The 21,851-nt window shown below is 36.4% G+C and overlaps 1 protein-coding gene across 1 annotated transcript in view; it reads right to left on the reverse strand.

The window, feature by feature from the left end:
* The window catches only part of LOC124241986 (phospholipid-transporting ATPase ABCA3-like), a 194,776-nt gene that overhangs the window by 36,481 nt on the left and 136,444 nt on the right, over nt 1–21,851 (reverse strand). The window contains exons 22-25 of the mRNA XM_046666405.1: nt 21,097–21,250; nt 17,270–17,457; nt 10,704–10,829; nt 10,249–10,443 (exon numbers count right to left, since the gene is read on the reverse strand). Coding sequence (XP_046522361.1) covers nt 10,249–10,443; nt 10,704–10,829; nt 17,270–17,457; nt 21,097–21,250 — 663 coding nt within the window. The remainder of the gene's footprint in view (nt 1–10,248; nt 10,444–10,703; nt 10,830–17,269; nt 17,458–21,096; nt 21,251–21,851) is intronic.

The raw sequence follows: 21,851 nt of genomic DNA on the forward strand, positions 1-21,851 counted from the left end.
ATAATCCTTTGTATATCTATGGTATCCACTGTAACTTCTCCTCTTTCATTTCTGATGTTATGTATTTGAGTCTTCTCTCTTTTCTTCTTAGTGAGTATGGCTAAGGCTTTGTCAGTTTTGCTTATCTTCTCAAAGAGCCGGCTCTTAGCTTTATTGATCCTTTCTATTGTTTTTTTAGTCTCTTTTTATTTCTGCTCCAATTTTTATTATTTCCCTCGAGTGACTTTGGGCTTTGGTCTTTTTTTTCCAGTTATTTTATGTGTCATTTAAAATTACCGATTTGAGATTTTTCTTGTTTTTTGAGGTAGGCCTGTATTGCTATAAATTTCCCTCTTAGTACTGCTTTTGCTGCATCCCATAAGAGTTGGTATGTACCGTTTTCATTTTCATTTGTCTCCAGGTATTTTTTGATTTCCCTTTGATTTCTTCATTGATCCAATGGCTGTTTGGTATCATCTTCCATCCCTTCACTCTAAGCCTATGTTTGTCTTTAGAGCTGAGATCTTTTTTCCTGGAGGCAGTATATTGTTGGATCTTGTTTCTTAATCCATCCAGCTACTCTGTGTCTTTTGATTGGTAAATTTGATCTATTTACATTTAGAGTGATGTTGATAAATGAGGGCTTAATACTACCATTATCTTTTGCTTTCTGGTTGTCCTGTATTCTCGTTGTTTCTTTTTCTTGAATTTCTGTTTGCCATTTCAGTCTGGAGGTTCTCTGTGATGTTTTTCTCTACTTTCTCTTTATTTATGCTTTGTGACTCTGCTCTGATTTTTGTTTTGTGGTTACCGTAAGGTTTGTGTAAAAGATCTCATAGATGAAATAGTCCTTTTTCTGATTGCCTCTTATCTCCATAAGCTTATGCAGGTTCCATCTTAACCCTCTTCTATGTTTTTGTTGTCACAAATTCTTCTTTTTCATGTTGTGAGTTTCTGAGCTAATTATATTGGTTACAGTTATTTTGATGCTTTCTTTCCCTTTATCTTTTATAATTGTTTACTAATCTATTTTGATATTGAGCTGCAGTTTTCTGATTCCATCTATTTACCTCCTTCCTCAAGGTTTTGTAAATTTTTGCTTTTTAGTTTCAGCTAGTAGGGCTCCTTGCAACATTTCTTGTAGGGCAAGTCTTGTGGTGGTGAACTCCCTCAGCAGTTGTTTGCCTGAGAAAGTTTTTATTTCTCTGTCATATCTGAAGGATAATTTCACTGGATAGAGTATTCTTGGCTGATAATTTTTATCTTTCAGTATTTTGTATATATCATTCCACTCTCTTCCAGCCTGCGGGGTTTCTGCTGAGAAATTCGCTGAAAACCTGATGGATGTTCCTTTGTAGGTTATTGTCTTTTCTCTTGTGGCCCTTAATATTTTTTTGTTGTCATTGACTTTTGACAGTTTTAATAGTATATGTCTTGGAGAAGGTGTTTTTGCCTTGAGATAATTAGGACTTTTATTAGCTTCATGTACTTGCATGTCTAGTTTTCCCCCGAGGTGTGGGAAGTTCTGTTATTATTTCTTTGAATGTGCTCTCTGCTCCTTTCTCCCTCTCTTCTCCTTCTTGGATACCAATAATCCTTATGTTACTTTTCCTAATTGAGTCAGATGTTTCTCAAAGAATTTCTTCATTTTTTTCAAGTAATTTTATTAAGATCATAATGGTTTATATTGGTATATATTGTGTAATTTAGGATGTATATTGTTTATCAGTTTGTGAATACACTTTGTTATGCTCACCTCCAGTATTCTAATTTTTACCCATCATCATACATATGTGCCCCTTTATCTCTTTCACCCACCCCAAATCTCTTTCCCCTCTGGTAACTACTAATCTGTTCTCTTTATCCATGTATTTGTTATCTTCCACATATGAGTGAAATCATGAAGTATTTTTCTTTCTCTATCTGGCTTATTTCGCTTAACATCATATCCTCAAGATCCATCCATGTTGTTGCAAATGGAATGATTTTGTCCTTTTTTATGGCTGAGTAGTATTCCATTATATATATATATATACCACATCTTCTTTATCCATTCACCAGTAGAAGGGCACTTGGGTTGCTTCCACATCTTGGCTATTGTGAATAATGCTGCAATGAACATAGGGGTGCATAAATCTCTTTGGATCATTAATTTCAAGTTCTTTGGATAAAAACCCAGTAGTACGTTAGCTGGATCGTGTGGTATTTCTATTTAATTTTTTGAGAAATATCCATAGTGTTTGCCATAGTGGCTGCACCAGTTTGCATTCCCATCAGCAGTGTATGAGCATTCCCTTTTCTCCACATCCTCTCCAAGATTTGTTGGTTTTTCCTTGGTAATTATAGCCATTCTGATAGGTGCAAGGTGATATCTCATTGTAGTTTTGATTTGCATTTCCCTAGTAATTAGTGATGTTGAACATCGTTTCATGTGTCTGTTGGCCATCTGTATATCTTCTTTGGAAAAATGTCTGTTCACATCCTCTGCCCATTTATTGATTAGGTTTTTGTTGTTGTTGTTAAGTTGTATGAGTTCTTTAGATATTTTAGAGATCAACCACTTGTCAGATAAATGATTTGCAAATATTTTCTCCCAGTTGGTGGGTTGTCTTTTCGTTTTGTTAATGGTTTCCTTTGCTTTTCAGAAGGTTTTTAGTCTAATGTAATCCCATGTGTTAACTTTTTCTTTTGTTTCCCTTGCCTGAGTAGACATGGTATTTGAAAAGTTGTTGCTAAGACCAATGGCAAAGCATGTACTGCCTATATTTTCTTCTAGGAGTTTTATGGTTTCAAGTCTTACATTCAAATCTTTAATCCATTTTTACTTGATTTTGTGTATGGTGCAAGATAATGGTTTACTTTACTTTCATTCTTTTGCATGTGGCTGTCCAGTTTTCCCAAAACAATTTATTGAAGAAATTTTCCTTTCTCCATTTATGTTCTTGGCTCCTTTGTCGAAGATTAACTCTCCATATATGTGTGGTTTTATTTCTGGGATTTCAATTCTGTTCCACTGATCTGTGTTTCTGTTTTTGTGCCAGTACCATGCTGTTTTTATTATTATAACTTTGTAGTATGTTTTGAAGTCAGGGATTGTGATGCCTCCAGCTTTGTTCTTTTTTCTCAGGATTGCTTTGGCTATTTGGGTCTTTTGTTGTTCCATATAAATTTTTGGATTCTTTGTTCTATTTTTGTGAAGAATGTCATTGGGATTCTGATTGGGATTGCATTGATTCTGTAGATTGCTTCATGTAGTATGGATATTGTAACTATGTTTATTCTTCTGACCAATGAACATGGAATACCTTTACATTTCTTTATGTCTTCTTCAATTTCTTTCATTAATCTCTTATAGGTTTGAGTGTACAGGTCTTTCACCTCTCTGGTTAAGTTTATTCCTAGATATTTTATTCTTTTTGTTGTGATTGTAAATAGGATTATATTCTTGAATTCTCCTTCTGTTGTTCATTGTTGGTGTACAGAAGTGCAACTGATTTTTATAATAGATTTTGTACCTTGCAACTTTATTGTAGTTGTTGATTATTTCTAATAGTTTTCTGGTGGATTCTTTAGGTTTTTCTGTATACAGAATCATGTCATCTGCAAATAGTGAAAGTTTCACTTGTTCCTTTCCAATTTGGATTCCTTTTACTTCTTTTCTTGCCTAATTTCTCTGGCCAAAACCTCCAGTACTATGTTAAATAAGAGTGGTGACAGTGGGTACCCTTGTCTTGTTCCTGTTCTCAGAGGGATGGCTTTCCGTTTTTCACCATTGAGTATGATGTTGGCTGTGGGTTTGTCATATATTGCCTTTATAATATTGAGGTACTTTCCTTCTATACCCATTTTATTAACAGTTTTTTAAAAATCATAAATGGATGTTATATCTTGTCAAATGCTTTCTCTGCATCTATTGAGATGGTTATGTGATTCTTATTTCTCATTTTTTTAATGTGACGTATCACATTGATTTGCAGATGTTGAACTATCCCTGTGTCCCTGGAATAAATCCCACCTGATCGTGGTATACAATCCTTTTAATGCATTGCTGTATTTGGTTTACCAATATATTCTTGAGGATTTCTGCATCTAAGTTCATCAGTGATATTGGCCTGTAGTTTTCCTTCTTTGTGTTGTCCTTTTCTGGTTTTGGTATCAGGGTAATGTTGGCTTCATAGAATGAGTTAGGAAACATTACATCTTCTTCAATTTTTTTGGAATAGTTTGAGAAAGATAGGTATTAAATCTTCTTTGAATGTTTGGTAGAATTCTCCAGAGAAGCCATCTCGTCCTGGACTTTTGATTTTTGGGGGGATTTTGATTACTGTCTCAATCTCTTTAGTTGTTATTGATCTATTCAGATTATCTATTTCTTCTTGACTCAGTTTTGGCAGGTTATATGAGTCTGAGAATTTATCCATTTCTTCTTGGTTATCCCATTTGTGGGCATATAGTTTTTCATAGTATTCTTTTATAATCCTTTGTGTTACTGCAGTATCTGTTATAATTTGTCCTCTTTAATTTCAAATTTTATTTATTTGAACCTTCTCTCCTTTTTTTCTTGGTGAGTCTGGCTAAGGGTTTGCCAATTTTGTTTGTCTTCTCAAAGAATCAGCTCTTAGCTTCATTAATCCTTTCTACTGGCTTTTTTTTTAGTCTCTATTTCATTTATTTCTGCTATTTTTAAAATTATTTCCCTTCTTATGCTGACTTTGGACTTTTTTTTTGTTCTTTTTCTAGCTCTTTTAGGTGCATTTTAAGATTACTTAGTTGAGATTTTTCAGGCTTGCTGATCTGGGCCTGTATTGCTATGAATTTCTCTCTTAAGATTGCTTTTGCTGCATCTCATGAGAGTTGGTATGCTGTATTTTCATTTCTCTCCACTTATTTTTTAATTTCCCCTTTGATTTTTTTCCTTCATCCAATGGTTGTTCAATAGTATGTTGTTTAGCCTCCACATATTTCTGACTTTCCCAGTTTTTTCCTTGTGGTTGATTTGTAGCTTCACAGCATTGTGGTTGGAAAAGATGGTTGGGACGATTTCAATCTTCTTACATTTATTGAGGCTTGCCTTGTTTCCCAATATATGGGCTATCTTTCAGAATGATCTATGTGCACTTGAGAAGAATGCGTATTCTGTTGCTTTTGGATGGAATGCTCTCTCGGTATCTATTAAGTCCATGTGATCAAGTGTTTTGTTTAAATCTACTATTTCCTTGTTTACTTTTTGTCTGGATGATCTGTCAATTGATGTAAGTGGGGTGTTGAGGTCCCCTACTATTATTGTGTTGCTGTTAATTTCTCCCTTTAGGTCTGTTAATAATTGTTTTATGTACTTTGATGCCCCTGTGTTAGGTACATATATATTAATAAATGTTACGTCCTCTTGTTGGAATGTCTCTTTTATCATTATATACTGCCCCTCATTGTTTCTCAATGTCTTTTTAAACTTGAAGTCTGCTTTGTCTGATATAAGTATGGCAACACCTGCTTTCCTTTATTTGCCATTAGCTTGGAGTATTGTCTTCCATTCCTTCACTCTAAGCCTATGTTTGTCTTTGGAACTGAGATGTGTTTCCTGGTGGCAGCATATTGTTGGGTCTTGTTTTTTAATCCATCTAACTACTCTGTGTCTTTTGATTGGAGAATTCAATCCATTTACATTTAGAGTGATTCCTGATATATGAGGACTTAACATTGCCATTTTATCTGTTGTTTTCTGGTTGTTCTTTGTTTCTATTGTTTCTCTTCCTTTGTGTTTCTGATTACCATTTCATTTTGGTCATTTTCTGAGGGGTCTTTTTCAATTTTCTCTCTTTTTGTGATTTGTGGCTCTGTTCTGATTTTTAGTTTAGTGGTTACAATGAGGATTGTATGGAAGATCTTGCAGGTGAGATAGTCAATTTTCTCATTGCCTCTTATCTCCATTAACCTAAGAAGGTTCCTTCCCTTCCCTCTCCCCATCTGAGTAATTGGTGTTACAACTTGCTCTGTTTTTAATGTTGTGAGTTTGTGATTAAGTTGAATCATTACTTTTGATGCCTTCTTCCCTTTATCTTTTAAGTTGTAATTGAGTCTTTGCCTCCCTGTTCTGGTAGAGAGCTGCAGTTTTATGTTAGGTCTGTCTACTTATCTTCCTGCCCAGAGCTTTGTAGACCTTTCAATTTTTGTTTCTGGTGTGAGGGCAACTTTATTTGTTGTAGGGGAGGTCTAATGGTGATGAACTCCCTCAGCTTTTGTTTATCTGGGAAAGCTTTTGTTTCTCCATTGTGTCTGAAAAAAAGTTCCAATGGATAGAGTATTTTTGGCTGAAAGTTTTTATCTTTCAGTATTTTGAATATATCATCCCATTTTCTCCTAGCCTTTAGAGTTTCTGCTGAGAAATTTGCTCACAGCCTAATAGGGTTTCCTTTGTAGGTTATTTTCTTCTGCCTTGCTGCTCTCCATATTTTTTCTTTGTCATTGATTTTTGCCATTTTTTACTATTATATGGCTTGGAACATTCAGTCACTTGTGTGTACTGTGGTTGGTAGCTGGGACTGCCTTGCAGGACAGTGCTAGGGCCACTCCTTGGCATCACAGGGGCTCATTGGGCTCCCCCTCCCCATGGGAAAAGTGGACACAAATGGGCTAATAGTGGCCACCACCTCTTCCCCAAGCTGTCTGGGACTTACTCTCTCTTTCTGGGTTCAGCAGCACTATAGGTGCCTGTGTGGGCCTGGAGAATACCAGCCCCAGTGTGTAGATCTGCTGAGGCCTCTGCTTGTGGTTAGGGCCACTGTGCTTGGTGGGCTGAGCTTCCTTGCAGGGACAGATCTAGGGCTGCTACTTGGCACAGCAGGTGCACAGTGGGCTTCCCCTACATGCTGGGAAGGTGATCACCAGCGGGCTAAGTGCTGCTGCTGCCTCTTCCCACAGCTGCCATGGGTCATGTTCCCTCTTAGGCAGCTCAGCAGCACTATGGGTACTTGTGCAGCTTGGAGTGTGCTTGCCCCAGCATTTAGATCTGCTGTGGCCTCTGTTTGTGGCCACTGTGCTTGGTGGGCTGAGCTTCCTTGCAGGGATTAAGCTACGGCCACTCTTTGGCACCACAGGTGCATGGCGGACTCCCTTTCCCTACTGGGAAAGTGATTATGAGCAGGCTAAGGGCTGCCATGGGCTGCTTCTACCCAAGCCCCAGTGTGTGTGTCCACTTTTGGGGTGTTTGTGTAGGTAGGAAAGCATTCATGTGCATGCACAGGGCTACTGGGGTAGAGTAGGGAGTGCTCACATATCTCTGCCACTTCCTGGGGGGCTAGTCCATCCACCCTCTGATGTGTAGCTGCATGTGTCTCTCATGCATCCTGTTGTGCTGGGTGGGCTTCCTCTGTTGGTCAGTGAATGTCCATTTAGTTGTAGTTCAAAAGTGGGAGAGACAGAGGGAACAGCTCACTCTGCCATGTTGCTGATGTCTCTAGAATTTCTTCATTAAAAAAACTTAGTTCCCTCTTCTCCTCCACTTGACTCATTTCTAGGTTTCTATCCTTGAGCTCATAATTATCTTCTGCACATGATCTGCTCTATTTTTAATGCATTCTACATTATTTATCATCTCATTTATTGTGTTCTTCATATTTAGAATTCCTGTTTGTTTTTCTTTAATAGTTTTAATCTCTTTGGTGAAGTACTCCTTCTGTTCATTAATTTTATTCCTGAGTTTATTGAACTGTCTTTCTGAGTTTTCTTGTAACTCAATGAGCTCTTTGTGACAGCTATTTTGAATTCTCTGTCAGTCAGATTGTAATCTGCTGTGACTTCAAGCTTGGTTTCTGGAGAGCGGTCATCCTCCTTCTATTCTACCATGTTACTGAAATTCTTCATGGTTTTTGATGAATAGGTCCTCTGCTGGCACATTTGTGGTAGTAATCACCTTTCTTATTTAGTTATGGCTTTGGTTACTTTGGCTCTGTGCTGCTTCTGGTTATATTTGAGAGCCTACACTTTCCACCCTCCACTGCCTCTGCCAGGGGCATCCTCAGTGCCCTCCTTTTGTCACTTGTGCCTCCAAGGTTGCTGGTGCCTTCACTTTAGTCTCAAGTGTTGCCACAAGGGTCACCAGGCTGTGAACACTTCTACTGCTTTGGGGTTGCCTGAGCCTCATGTCCCTCCACTGGCTTTCCACGGGGTTGGATGCTGCTGCCCTGTATACCACCTGTGCTGCTGTTCCTTGGTTGTCTGGGGGGTGCTGGTTGCACTGCTTCCAGGCGTGCTGGGTTCACAGGTGTCATTGTTGCTGCCAAGGGCCCGGGGACCCAGGGAATTGTATGTAGACCCTGCAGCTGGTGGAGCTGGTGTTAGGGATGCTGCCACTGGGGACTGGGTCACCAGTTCTGTTTGGTTCCTGAAGCCCTTGGTTGCAGGTTCCACTTGCCACTGCCAGGGGGAGTAGGGGCTAAGCAGGGAGAGGTTTTTGTTGTTGCTTGCTGTGCAGCCTCTGGTCTCTGATGCTAGCTGGTATGTTTTGAAGACTTAGGTCAGAGCCCCCACCTCAGCTGGGAAAATCTGAGTTTTGTATACTGTCTCCACTGTTGGAAAGACCTGGACACTGCAAGGGGATGGGGAGAGGGTGCACACACTTGATCTACTGGTAGAGGGGCAGGTAGCAATCCGATTCACCCTCTCCACCTCTGCCAGGACCACTCACGGGGCAATCAGGCTATTTACACTGGGAGACAGGCAGGTAGTAAGCTGGCCTGCTTTCTCCACCCCTGCCAGAACTGCTTGTTTGTGCACAGGTTATGTCTGCTGGGAGATGGGCAGGTAGCAAGCTGGCTGCCTTCTGCACCCCTGTCATGGGCATGCAGGCTATGTCTCCACCCCCACTGGTACCCCTCTAGAAAGCTCTGTTTTCTTGGAGGCATGTAGGTCAGTGTGGAGGTCTGTTCCCTGGATGGCTGCTACTGGGAAAGTGGGGTGCTCCTCTAGAGTTCCACTGCCCCCCAGGGGTCCAGTCCACCCATATTCAACTGTATAGATGCCTGGATCTCTTATGCATCCTATTGTGCTGAATAGTGAATCCTATGTTGGTCAATGGATGTCCAACTTGTTGTAACTTAGAGGAGAGAGACAAAGGGGAAAACTCACTCCACCATGAAGCTGACGTCACTCCCTCGAGACTGGCTACTTTTATACCTTTTTATATTGTTTTGATTTATGGTCCATTTGAATGAATACCTTCTTTTCTCAGATAGCTCCTGTTGCTATATATTTTAAATTTCCTTTTACTGTTTCCCCTCACTTATATAAACATGTTCTAGTTGCTAAAATTACAGTTCTGGCCTTGTCATCCCCTTAAACTCTGGGTGTCATTCTTTTCCCCCTTTTGTTTGACAGCTGTCTTTCGTCTAAGTTTGGTCCACACTCATTATTTCCTCATCCATACTTGCTTATTTGTTATCCCACTGCATTTAGGTTTCAATGATGTCCAGTGGACATTGTTCAGTCTATCTTGCCTGACATCACTGTTTCATTTCCTTCTTGAAATTTTCTCTTCATGTGGACTGTGATAAAACTTTATCCAAATTTTCCTCCTAATTCATTAATCCTCCCCAATTTCTTCTTCAGTTATTCTCTCTCTGTGTGTCTTAGAAATGTTGATAACCCTCAGGATTCAGCCCATACTTTCTTCTAATTATTATACACACTCCCAATCGATCATCTCATCTACTTCCACAGTTTAAATTTCACTTGTACCTTGATGAATTCCAAATTCATGTCTCTATATCAATTTACTATCATAGGTTCCAAATGTCTATTGGATATTCTCCCATTTGGATGTGTTAAAGACATGTAAAACTCAACATATCCTCTTCTGAACACTCATCTCCTGTATTTACTATCTTGGTGAATGGAACTTTCACCCATTCACTGGCTCAAGATAGAATCTTGGGAATATCTTAGGTTCCTTTCTTTTCCTTATAACCCACACCCAAATGGAGCCTAAACCCTATCAATTCTACTTTCTTAATATTTTCACTACTTTTTCTAATAATTGTTTTATATCAAGCTCTAATTATATCACAGCAGATTAAGTGAATAACTGTTCTTCCTGTTTCTAGTTTGACCCATTTACAGATACTCATCCTCTGTTTCAGCCAGAAAGAATATTTGCTTTTCCCCAAACTCAAAATGTTATCATGACTATCACTGATACACTGACATTTCCCCCATCCATTTGCCTGGTTACTTCCTCCCTTGAGGCACTGACTCAGTGGTTAGGACCAGAAATACCTTTCTTATATTTTCAGTGATGCTAATGCCATCAATTAACACAACTCCAGAGGTTATGGTCTCCTCTCCAGTCAACATTTTGAATGTAGTGGTTTTTCCGGCTCCATTTAATCCAAGTAATCCAAAGCACTCACACTTTTTGACTACAAGGGAGATATTTCTTACAGCCTTTACAACTGGACATTTATAATAAATCTGAGAAAATAAAAAAAACCCCACAATGTATTAAAGCAATGATTATGGGTCAACCACAACCATAACCTCAGACCCTTGTGGACTGCTACATGTGGACAGTTTCACAAGAGCTCTTCCCCTTTCAGCTTTCTATTTTACCAGAATATACATAGATCCCATAGAACTCCAAGGAATTAGCAATCCTATCAATGAATTCTTTGTAGGGAAGGTGGGCTAATGGGCTAAAGTTCAGGGCAATATTGGTCATTGAATGACTTTACCTTTGTAAGTTCTTTAAAAAGCAGTGGGGTGTTCTTCAATTTAGGAGGCAATGCCAGGACTTTTTTTCTTTCATTTTCTATATCTGGATCCTCAAATTCGTTGATTACTTGGATAGACACCATAGCCTATATTTTCAAGACAAGGATCACAGATGTGAATTTACTTTAGATATTTGGTTTAAACTCAGGGGTTTTTGAAAGCTGACCTGGGGGAGTAATCTCAAAGATGTCAGAAAATGCTTGAGTAATTTTTAAGAGCCTTCCTACCAATTTCCTGAAATCTTATGCACAAATTTATTCTTGACTTAGTTTTGGAAACTATAGCCATGAAAAAGTTTTTCTACAGCTATGAGTAAGCAGTATGTTTTGGCCAATAATGTGGACACTTCATGGAAAACAAAAGCCACATCAATACTATTAATTATTGTCTAGTGTGATTTGTTACAATTAAAATATGTTCAAGAGACCAAAAGATACAGAGAAGAGAAGAATTAACTCTTTCTTTAGGGAAAGCCTCTTTTTGGGCAAAGTCTGAGGTGATTTTGAAGAATAAACAAGGTTTTATTGAGAGAATGAGGGTAGAGTGGGGATGGAAGAAAGGCTGCCATCAGCAGTGGGAGCTTAGTGAAAGATATGTAGGAATGAAACAACGTAGCATATTTTATGAATAGAAATTGGTATTGTTGGAGCAAAATTCTGTTGATTTGAATTGCCTATTTTTGCATCAAGTACTCATTTAACAGTATTTGTTAAGGAGGAATGAAGCACAAGAATATATTCAGCTCAGTAAACATGCTAATTAAAAGAGCGAGAAGAGAGCTGTTTTAAGTGTTTTTTTTTTTTATCTTTTCCAATGTCAAAAATGGTGGTATAGGAGTGGTAAGAGTGAACATCCTTGCCCTGTTTTCATTCTTAGAGGGAAAACAGTCAGTCTTTCACCATTATTTTTGATGTAAGGCTTTATGTAGAAGTAGATGCCGCTTATGGGTCTGAGATAGTTCCTTTCTTTCCCTGGTTTGCAGATGTTTTTTTTTTTCCTAATTATAAATGGATGGTGAATGTTGTCAAATGCTTTTTCTGCAATAATTGGTATGCACTTGTAGTTTTTCTTCTTGAGATTAATATTGTGGGTAACTGATTTATTCTCAAGCATTAAACTAGCTTTACACTCATGGAATAAACCCCACTTGTCATAGTGTATTATTCCTTCCATATATTCCTCGATTCTATTTGTGAACATTTTGTTGAGGATTAGTGTGTATGTGTTCATGAGGGATATTTTCTCAGGTTTTGGTATTAGGGTAATGATGGTTTCATAAAATGAATTGGGAAATGCTCCCACTAATTCTACTTTCTGGAGGAAATTTTGTAAAATTGATGCTATTCTTTAAATTTTTGGTAGAATTCATCAGGGAAATTATCCAGGCTTGAAGTTTTCTTTTTTGGAGGTTTTAAACTATGCACAAAATTTCTTTAATTGAAACGAGACTAGTTTATTTATTCTAGAGTGAGTTTTGGCAGTTTGTATCTTTCTAGGAATTTTTCTATTTTATCTAAGGTGCCAAATTTATGAACATAGAATGGCTTCTAATTTCTGTAGTATGTGTCGTGATATCCCTTCATTTGTCCTCATATTGGTAATGTGTTGTCTCTCTTTATTTCATTGTCACTCTGGCTAGAGGCTTATCAGTTCTACTGTAGTCCTCCCCCTATCTTCAGTTTCAGTTACCCATGGTCAACTGCAATCCAAAAATATTACATGGAAAATTCCAGAAATAAGTAATTCATAAGTTTTAAATTGCATGCCATTGCTTGAGTAGAGTGATGAAATCTTGCACCATCCCACTCTGTTCCACCCAGGCCATGAATCATCCCTATGTCTAGCATAGCCACACTGTATACGCTACCTGTGTGTTAGTCACTTAGTAGCTGTCTTGGTTATCAGATCCAGTGTTGTGGTATCACAGGACTTTGTTCAAGTAACACTTATTTTACTTAATAATGGCCCCAAAGCACAAAAGTAGTGATGCTGGCAATACTGATCTGCCAAAAAGAAGTTGTAAAGTGCTTCTTTTAAGTGAAAAAGTGAAAGTTCTCAACAAAAAGATAATTTGAAAGAGAGTGACCACATTCAAATAACTTTTATTACAGTATATTGTAATAATTTTTCCATTTTATTAGTTATTATTGTTAATCTCTTACTGTGCCTAATTTATAAATTAAACTTTATCATGGGTATGAATGTATAGGAAAAAACATAGTATATATAGGGGTTGGTACTATCTATGGTTTCAGGTATCCACTGGGGGTCTTGGAACGTATCCTGTATAGGTAAGGGGCGACTACTGTGATCATTTTACAAAGAATTAGTTTTGAGTTACATTAACTGATATTTCTCCATTTCTTTTCTGTTTGCAGTTTTCTTTTCTGTTTATTTCTTTTGTTTATTTCTTTTCTTATTTTTACTTACTTCTGCTTGCTCTGAGTGTATTTTGCTCTTCTTTTCCTAATTTATTGAGGTGGAAGCTTCAATTATTGACCTGAGACCTTTTTTCATTTCTTATATAAGCATTTAATATTAGAAATTTCCATTAAAACACCGCTTTACATGCAACCCACAAATTTTCATGTCTTTTGTTTTCATTCAGTTCAAAATATTTTCTTTTTTTATGAAGTATAGTTGACATGCAAAATCCTATTAGGTTCAGGTATACATCATAGTGATTCTATACTTATATATGTTATGGAATGATTACCACAAGTCTAGTTACCCTCTGTCAGCATACAAAGTTATTACAATCTTATTGACTATATCAACTATATTCCCTATGCTGTACATTACATCCTCATGACTTATTTATAACTGGAGGTTTTATCTCTTAATCCCCTTCACCTATTTTGTCCACTCTCCCCAAGCACCTCCCTGCTCTGGTAACTACCAATTTGTTTCCTGTTATCTATGAGTCTGTTTCTGTTTTGTTTATTCATTTGTTTTGTTTTTTAGATTCCAGTTCAAAGTATTTTCTAATTTCCTTTGCAACTTCATCTTTGGCTGATGGGTTATAGAGAAGTGTGTTGCTTAATTTCCTAATACTTAAAGATTTTCTTGTTATGTTTATATCATTGATTCATAGTTTAATTTCATGATGATCAGAAAACCTGCTCTGGATTATCTCAATTCTCTTAAAATTGTGAATGATGTATCTTGGCCAGTGTTCCATGTGCACTTCTCTTTTTGGGTAGAGTGTTCTATAAATGTCAATTAGATTAGTTGGTAGATGGTGTTTTACAGTTCTTTTATTGACTTTCTGTCTCTGGTATTCTATTGATTACTGAGGGAGTAAGCAGTAGATTACCCACAACTGTGAAAGGCACATGCTGTTTTGCAGGGGAAGTCTCTCTATTTTCTTCATATGAGGAGAGAATGTGAATTCTTAACAGAGAGGAGTGTGCCATTTCTGTAGACCCAGAATTTTCAGAGTAATCTGGGGATTTAAGATTTTGGGGTCATTAACTCAGATGTCCCCATCTCATGTATCAGGATCCTCTTCTTTTCTAAGGAGAGCTGTGATCTTGGCATAGCAGATCTGCTTTGGCTGAGAGTTTGACCTTTCCTGGAGCTCATGTAATCAGAAAATTAGACCTCATTCCTAGTACTCAGTTTTATCTGCTCTTCCACTGGAGGAAATTAGAGCCTCATTCTATGCTACCAAAGAAGACCTTTCATTTTCACACTTGGCTGTCAATCTCTTCCTAATAACTCTCAGCTTTTTATAAAGCAAGGAGCTTAGAAATAGCCTCATAATTTCATTGTTCTTATGGTTGCTATTTTCCCCATATTTCTTGAAGACTTGACATATTAGTCAGTGCATTCTCTTCCTTGGTATATCATCTCAAGTCACCACTGATGAAAGTTTTAACAATTAGACCACTACTTTATGCCAGGTGCTATCTGTACTTCCTTTACCACCAGTGATGTGGACCTCATTGCCAGCTGAGCAGTGAATCATCTAGTTCTAAACCTCCATCTTATTGTATATTTCTCAGACCTCTCCTGGTACTAACTGTTGCAGGTGGAGTTCCCTTGGTACCAACACCTGTAGAAGGGAGAGGAGGAAGTCAGGAGTAGGCAGGGGAGAAGTCAAGCTGTGATGCAGGCCAAAGGACATCCTCAGTTGATTCCATGGGAAGCCTTGAAGTTGTCTGAATGACATTGAGATGACCAAACATTTTACTCTAGCATCTGTAAGTGACTGGATGCAGGTCACATAGGAAGGAGTGTTATCTTGGGAAAGGAGGCTCTCTGCAGCTGAAGAAATCCATAAAGATGACAGCTAAAGGCTGTCTGAAGACAGCACTCCCAGAAGCTGAGGGCAGATCCAAACTTCACTGAAGGGGGATCTGGACAGTGCTTTATGATATACATCACAGGGGGGCATTCAATCCTTTTATTTTCTGGGACATATACAGCATCCACCAGTGTAAATGTTTGCTCTTAGCATAAAGTACCAAGAAGTCCTTTTGAAACAAAGTGAAAGATCTGTACATGGATTTTAATGGTAGATTAGATTGCGGATGGAACATGAAAAAAGGAGTTAAGGACAAGTCCCAGATTTCTCTGTTGAACAAATGTATAAATGATGGTGTTACTTATTAAGCTAGTGAATATTGGAAGGTTTTGGGCAGTGGAAGAGGAAAATGAAGATGTTAATAAGCTACAAGAATTCTCCTACTAAAACACAACATTTACTGACTGTTTATTATGTGCTAGGCACTGTGCACATCACAGATGTTTGTGATTATCATACAGACTAACAACTGTGTGAAACAAAGTCTATTGTTATCTCATTTGTGTAATGGAAATATTTGAAGAAATAATGACTAAAAATTTCTTAAATTTGATGAAAAATATTAATCTATACATCCAAGAATTTAAATGAACTCCAAGTAGTTTACAAACAAAGAGATCCACACCTAGCCACATTATAGTCAAACAATTGAAAGTTAAAGACAAAAAGAAAATCTTGAAAGTGGCTAGAGAAAAATTACTCATTAGACACAAGGGTAACACAAAAGATTAATAGCTGACTTCTCATGAAGTCAGTACTCCATTTCATAGAAACAATGGGGTCTAAAAGTCAGTGGTGTGATATAGTCAAAGTGTTGACAGAAAACTCTATCAATGAAGAATTCTACATGTAATCTCTGTCACTTTTCATGGTTTAAGAACCATCGTCTACTTCTCATTGATATCTGTGTCTTTTTCTCATTTTGAAATGTTAAGAAAACTGAGATCAGACTTTTGGCTTAAAGAGCACAGGAAAAACTGTTTACTTTGGTTTAAGGATACTGAGGCTAAACAGACTAGTTCATTAGATTACTATATAAAGTTTGAGGCCTTGGCCTAATCCAAGTATTATTCCTTTGCTTGGCCTTGTTCTCTCAGCATACAGGAGCAGTGACAAATAGGGGAAGAACCTTCAAGCCAAATATTCTCATAATATTGTCATGAAATCTCCTTTCATACTCATTATGCTTCTTTTTTCATACCTGAAGAAGTGTGACATGGTTCAGGGACTACTGTCTCAGCCTAAGAAAGGGCAGAAAAAAGTCTCGAGATAAAATTCACATGTGTAATCCAAAGTACTAGGAAAAAATTCTTTCTTTTTTTATGCTGCTCAAAAACTTAAACTTCTTTTTGTCGGCATGTCTTGGACTAGACATCTTCTGACTAGAGTAGTAAAATCTGTATGGGCTTTGGTATAAAAGTAGGTAGAAAACAACTTTTGGATTGTTACATAGTTCTAGGCATTAATTAGCAACATATAACAAGCCACTAAAACTCTGGGTGAATGCTATTCATACTGGTCAGAATTCCAGGAGGTAGCAGAGGCTATTATGATCTCAAGATATCCTCCCTTCTGAAATTAATATATGCAGATATTAGATATATATTAGATATGCAGGATCAGAGAAATTTATGGTCAAGATCTAGAGCCACCCGAGAATAGTAGCCAGAGACAGAATTGGGATGAATGAAGAGAAGTTATAAAGAGACAGATGCAGCAGTTTTCTGCCTTAGGAGATGTTCAAGTGTAGAACAGTAAGAATTCAATTACTAATTAATGGATCATTAAGATAATTTTAAAAATTTTAGGCAGAACTCGAGATTATATGAAGTTACAAGAGCTTATAAAGCAATAATTAATACTCTGACTGGTAGAGGCCATGCTGTCTTACAATCCTACATAGTTTTAAAGAAGCCAATTAATTAATTAAAGCCAAATACATCTCAAAGACAGTATATGTGCAAGACAGTGCTTTCTATCATAGTCAATCCATTGTAAATGGAGTATTTCTTTGTTGGCAAAGGATTCAAAGTTTAGAACCTGAAACCCAAACTAAGATGAAAGACTTGTGATTCAAATTAGTCCCAGTTAGAATTTGGTATCATTGAATAATATTTTCTTTATCAAGTAATAGAGGTAGGAATATGTAAATTCTTAATTCTGATCTAACATTGAGCTTTGTTTGAATTTTATCTAAAGTCCATGTTAGTTACTCACCTTCCTGCCTTTCATCAATATGTTGTAGACATTAAATATAATTTTTTGAAAGAAGAAGTTTTTCAGTCTCCAGAATGTAGTCTCCATACACAAAAGCAAGAGGAGATAAAATAAGCCCATGGCAGCCGATGAAATCAAAAACTTCGCAATCCCATTTTCTCCAAAACTATAAATATTGTTCTCAGTAACTGAGGATGATAAAAGAGATAGCTTTACCTTAAAAACTGATACAAAGTCTAAGATGACACCAAATATTAATATAGGATTGAAATGAATTTTAAGTTGGGCTTACAGAAGTATAAAATATGGAAAATAAGTAATTGTCTTAATACTTTGTCTCTCTTATTTGATCTTCCCTGATATTTATGGTTACTATGAAAGTTCTCCTGCAAATGATTTTTCCTCTAGTTTTCACTAGTTTTAATTGGAGACAACCTTACTGTTTACTAAATTCATTTCAAAGGCTGAGCCTTTGTAAACAGAATGCTTAGTAATTAAATAAAGTGAACACAATAAAGATATCTATGCATATCTAACCATTATTGTAGGCCATGCAGAATATTCTTAAAGACCTTCAGAGTGAGAAAAATTTGTATTCTATAAATAGGAAAAAGTTTTAAATAGGAAAAGAGCGTTAATGGCAATATCTCACAAGGAAGAAAATAACAAATAATTTAAATGAGCAATCGTTTATAGTTTTTGACTTTACTATAGAGAAAATTACCTAGTACAAGCAGCTGAATTCTGGATATGCAAATAGGAGGCATCTTTGAGATGTGAAGATAATAAAAGCACTCTTTTTTAAAACAAGAATTGTATTTTCAGACTGATCTGTGCCAGTATGTAGAAATGCAATTTATTTGTTTGCTTTGTTCTAATAAAATATACATAAAACTTACCTTTCTAAAGTGTACAATTCACTGGCACTGAGTACATTCATAATGTTTTGCAATCATCACCACTACCCAGATGCATAATACTTTCATCACCTCAAAAGAAAATCCTGTATCTATTAAGCTGTCACAACTACCCTCCTTCTACTAGCCACTGGCAACCATTAACCTATTTTCTGTCTCTATGGATTTGCCTATATTGGACATTTTATATAAATGGAATCAAACAATAAGTGGCCTTTTGTGTCTGGCTTCTTTCACTTAGCATAATGTTTTCAAGGCTCATCCATGTTGTAGCGTGTGTCAGTAATTCATTTATCTTTATTGCTGAATAATGTTCCATTGTATAGATATACTACATATTGTTATCCATTTCTCAGTAGATGGATATCTGGATTGCTCCTTCTTTTTATGGAAAAAAAAGCTATTATGAATAATGCTGCTATGAACATTTGTGTACAAGTTCTTGTTTAAATACTTGTTTTCAATTCTTTTAGGTATGTATTCAGGAATGAGATTGCTAGGTCATATGTTAATTCTATTTAACTTTTTGAGGAGCCACCAAACTGTCATCAACAGTAGCTGCAACATTTTACATTCCTACCAGCAATATATAAGGGTGACACTTTCTCCATATCCTCACCAAATCTTAGATACTTAGATATGTTTCATTTCTCTTTTAAAATTATTTTTATCTTATTTTATTTTATTGAGGTAACATTGGTTTATAACATTATATAAATTTCAGTCATACATCATTATATTTCAATTTCTGTGTAGATTACATCACGTTCACCATCCAAAGGCTAATTAGAATTCATTACCATACTCATGTGCCTAATAACCCCTTTCACCCTCCTCCCTCCCCCTTTCCCCTCTGGTAACCAACAATCCAATCTCTATCTCTATGTGTTTGTTGTTGTTTATATCTTCTATTTATGAGTGAGATCATACAGTATTTGACTTTCGCCCTATGATTTATTTCATTTAGCATAATAACCTCAAGGTCCATCCATGTTGTTGAAAATAGCAAGATTTCATCCTTTCTTATGGTTGAGTAGTATTCAATTGTGTATATGTATATAGTACATCTTTATCCGTTCATCCCTTGATGGGCACCTAGGTTGCTTCCAAGTCTTGGCTATTGTGAATAATGCTGCAATGAACATAGGTGTGCAATATCTTTACTCACTTGTGTTTTCATGTTGTTTGGATAAATACGCAGCAGTGGAATAGCTGGATTATATGGTAGTTCTATACTTAATTTTTTGAGGAATCTCAATACTGTTTTCCACAGTGGTTGCACCATTTTGCACTCCCACAAGCAGTGTATGAGAGTTCCATTTTCTGCACATCCTCTCCAACACTTGTTATTCAAAAGAACAGAATTTAAAATCCAGAAATAAACTCTTATACTTGTGGTCAATTCATTTTTAATAAAGGTACCAAGACAATATGATGGGGAAATGATATTCTTTTCAACAAACTGCTAGGACAAATTATGCTGTGACCTAAATATGGGTCTAGTCATTTAGAAGAAGACATTGGAGAAAATCTTCATGACCTTACATTAGGCAGAGTTTTTATATATGATACAAAAAACACCATCTATACAAGAAAATATTGATAAACTGGACTTCATCAACATTCAGAACTTTTATGCTTCAAAAGACACAAATAACAACTTTTGTCCAAACAAATGTCCATCAACTGATGAATAAATGTGGTATATCCATACAATGGAATACTATACAGCTAACAAAAAGTAACTAAATACTGAGATATGCTGAAACTTGGATGAATCTCAAAAACATTATGGTAAATCAAATGTTTATGTTCAGCATTGTAATGTTGAAATGATACAAATCATGTTCAGGAATGTTTAACATTATAAGGTTGAAATGATAAAAAATGATGCTATTTACATGAAATATCCAGAAATATCAAAGCTATAGACACAGCAGGTATATTAGTGGATGGCTGGGCTAGATGTGTTAATGGGGATTAACTGTAAACAGGCATGAGGGATCTTTTTCAGATAATGGAAATATTCTAAAACTGGCTTGTGGCAATGACTGCATGACTTTATAAATTTACTAAAAATAATAAATAAAACAAATTAATTAAAACTGGTGACTATGGTAGGTAAACAATAACTTAGAGCTATTTTCAAAAAACAGAGGAATTTATTGTCCAAATATGATGCAAACTAAAATGTGACATAATTTTTGTTATTTGGGGATTATAAGAAAATATAATCCATTTGGCCTGAATAATTACATTTTACCCTGTATTGATTTAGTGAAATATTATTACATTTCTCTTTCTGTGGCTGCATATAAACTATTTGGTTCCAGAATGAATTACAAATATACATACACACACAGTAAATATGCTTATTTCTCAATTTCTAGAATCAACCTAAAATAGGAAATCAGCCTAAAATAAAGAAAATTTAATACAGCAGCTTTATTTTTCCCTGATTTTGATCTGGCTGTGAATTTACCTTTCTTTCATCTGTGTGACACTTAAAGCTGAGTGTCCCAGAAAACCTATTTAATCTTCAGTTTAAGTTAGGTGTTTAGTTTCTTCATTTACAAAACTGGAATAATAGCTAACTTGTAGGGTGCTGTGAAGATTCAAAATAATGTTAAGGAAAGCTACTTTCACATAGTAGATGTGACTGTTAGTAACTCATCCTAAATCTGGTGGTGACTTCACAAAATTTATCTTGGATTTTATTTTGAGGCTTCATTTTTTCCCCCAGTCTGTGAAAACAACTTTGGTACAGTAAAACACTCAAAACAGCAAGCCTAACTATCTCAATTGGAGGAGGGACAACTTTCTCTTATCTTCCACAATCTAAGCTTAAATGTGGAAGTCTGGAAAGGAATAGGTTATTTTTCAGGGATCTGGGGAGCCCCAGATACTCACATGTTTTACTGCAGTGCAGAGATGTAGTTGGAAATTTCCTGGCACATATTTTTTTTACCTCATAGTCATCAAAGAATCTGCTGATACTCATTGCAAAGTTGTAACTAGGAAGCACCATTAATACATTCTTTATGGAGGCTCCAATGGAGTCAGGCTCTGTGAGGAGAAAGATGACAGATTATCTTTAATTATAAGAAACTAATGAACCTCCCATAACAATAAACTTCCCCAAGATGATTAAACCACTCTCAGAGAATTACTAATCTAGCAGATGATCCTTGAGAAAACACTAGTTATTAAGCCACTAAGTTTGTTCACCTTGATATCTTATAGCCTGGATTTGTCAACTATAGAGTTCAAGAGAAGATTTTTGTTAACAGTGTTTCCCAAGGCTCTGTCCCTCTTTATGTGTGGGTCTGCTATTAAGATCTCTACCTCAGCTTGGCTCTAGGTCATTCTACTCTCCTCTGTTTCCCATGCATCCTATCAAATGGAAAATCATGGGATTCTGGATTTCACTTTGCTGTTGGCCTCTGCATTCTGAAATTTCTTGCTAGATCAATCATGTATTTAAAAAGTTTAAACAATTTTTTATCCAACATATATTGTTGTTTTAAGTGGAAGGGCAATTCACGATATTCAGTCCTCCATTCTTCTGGACATGGAAGTCTCCACTGAATTTCTCATTACCAAATCTAAGAGCCCTCTGTGTCATATTTCTTCTATTTTCCCCTTCTAATCAATACGCCACCCTT

Source organism: Equus quagga, chromosome 7, assembly GCF_021613505.1.
Source record: "Equus quagga isolate Etosha38 chromosome 7, UCLA_HA_Equagga_1.0, whole genome shotgun sequence".
Classification (NCBI taxonomy): Eukaryota; Metazoa; Chordata; class Mammalia; order Perissodactyla; family Equidae; genus Equus; species Equus quagga.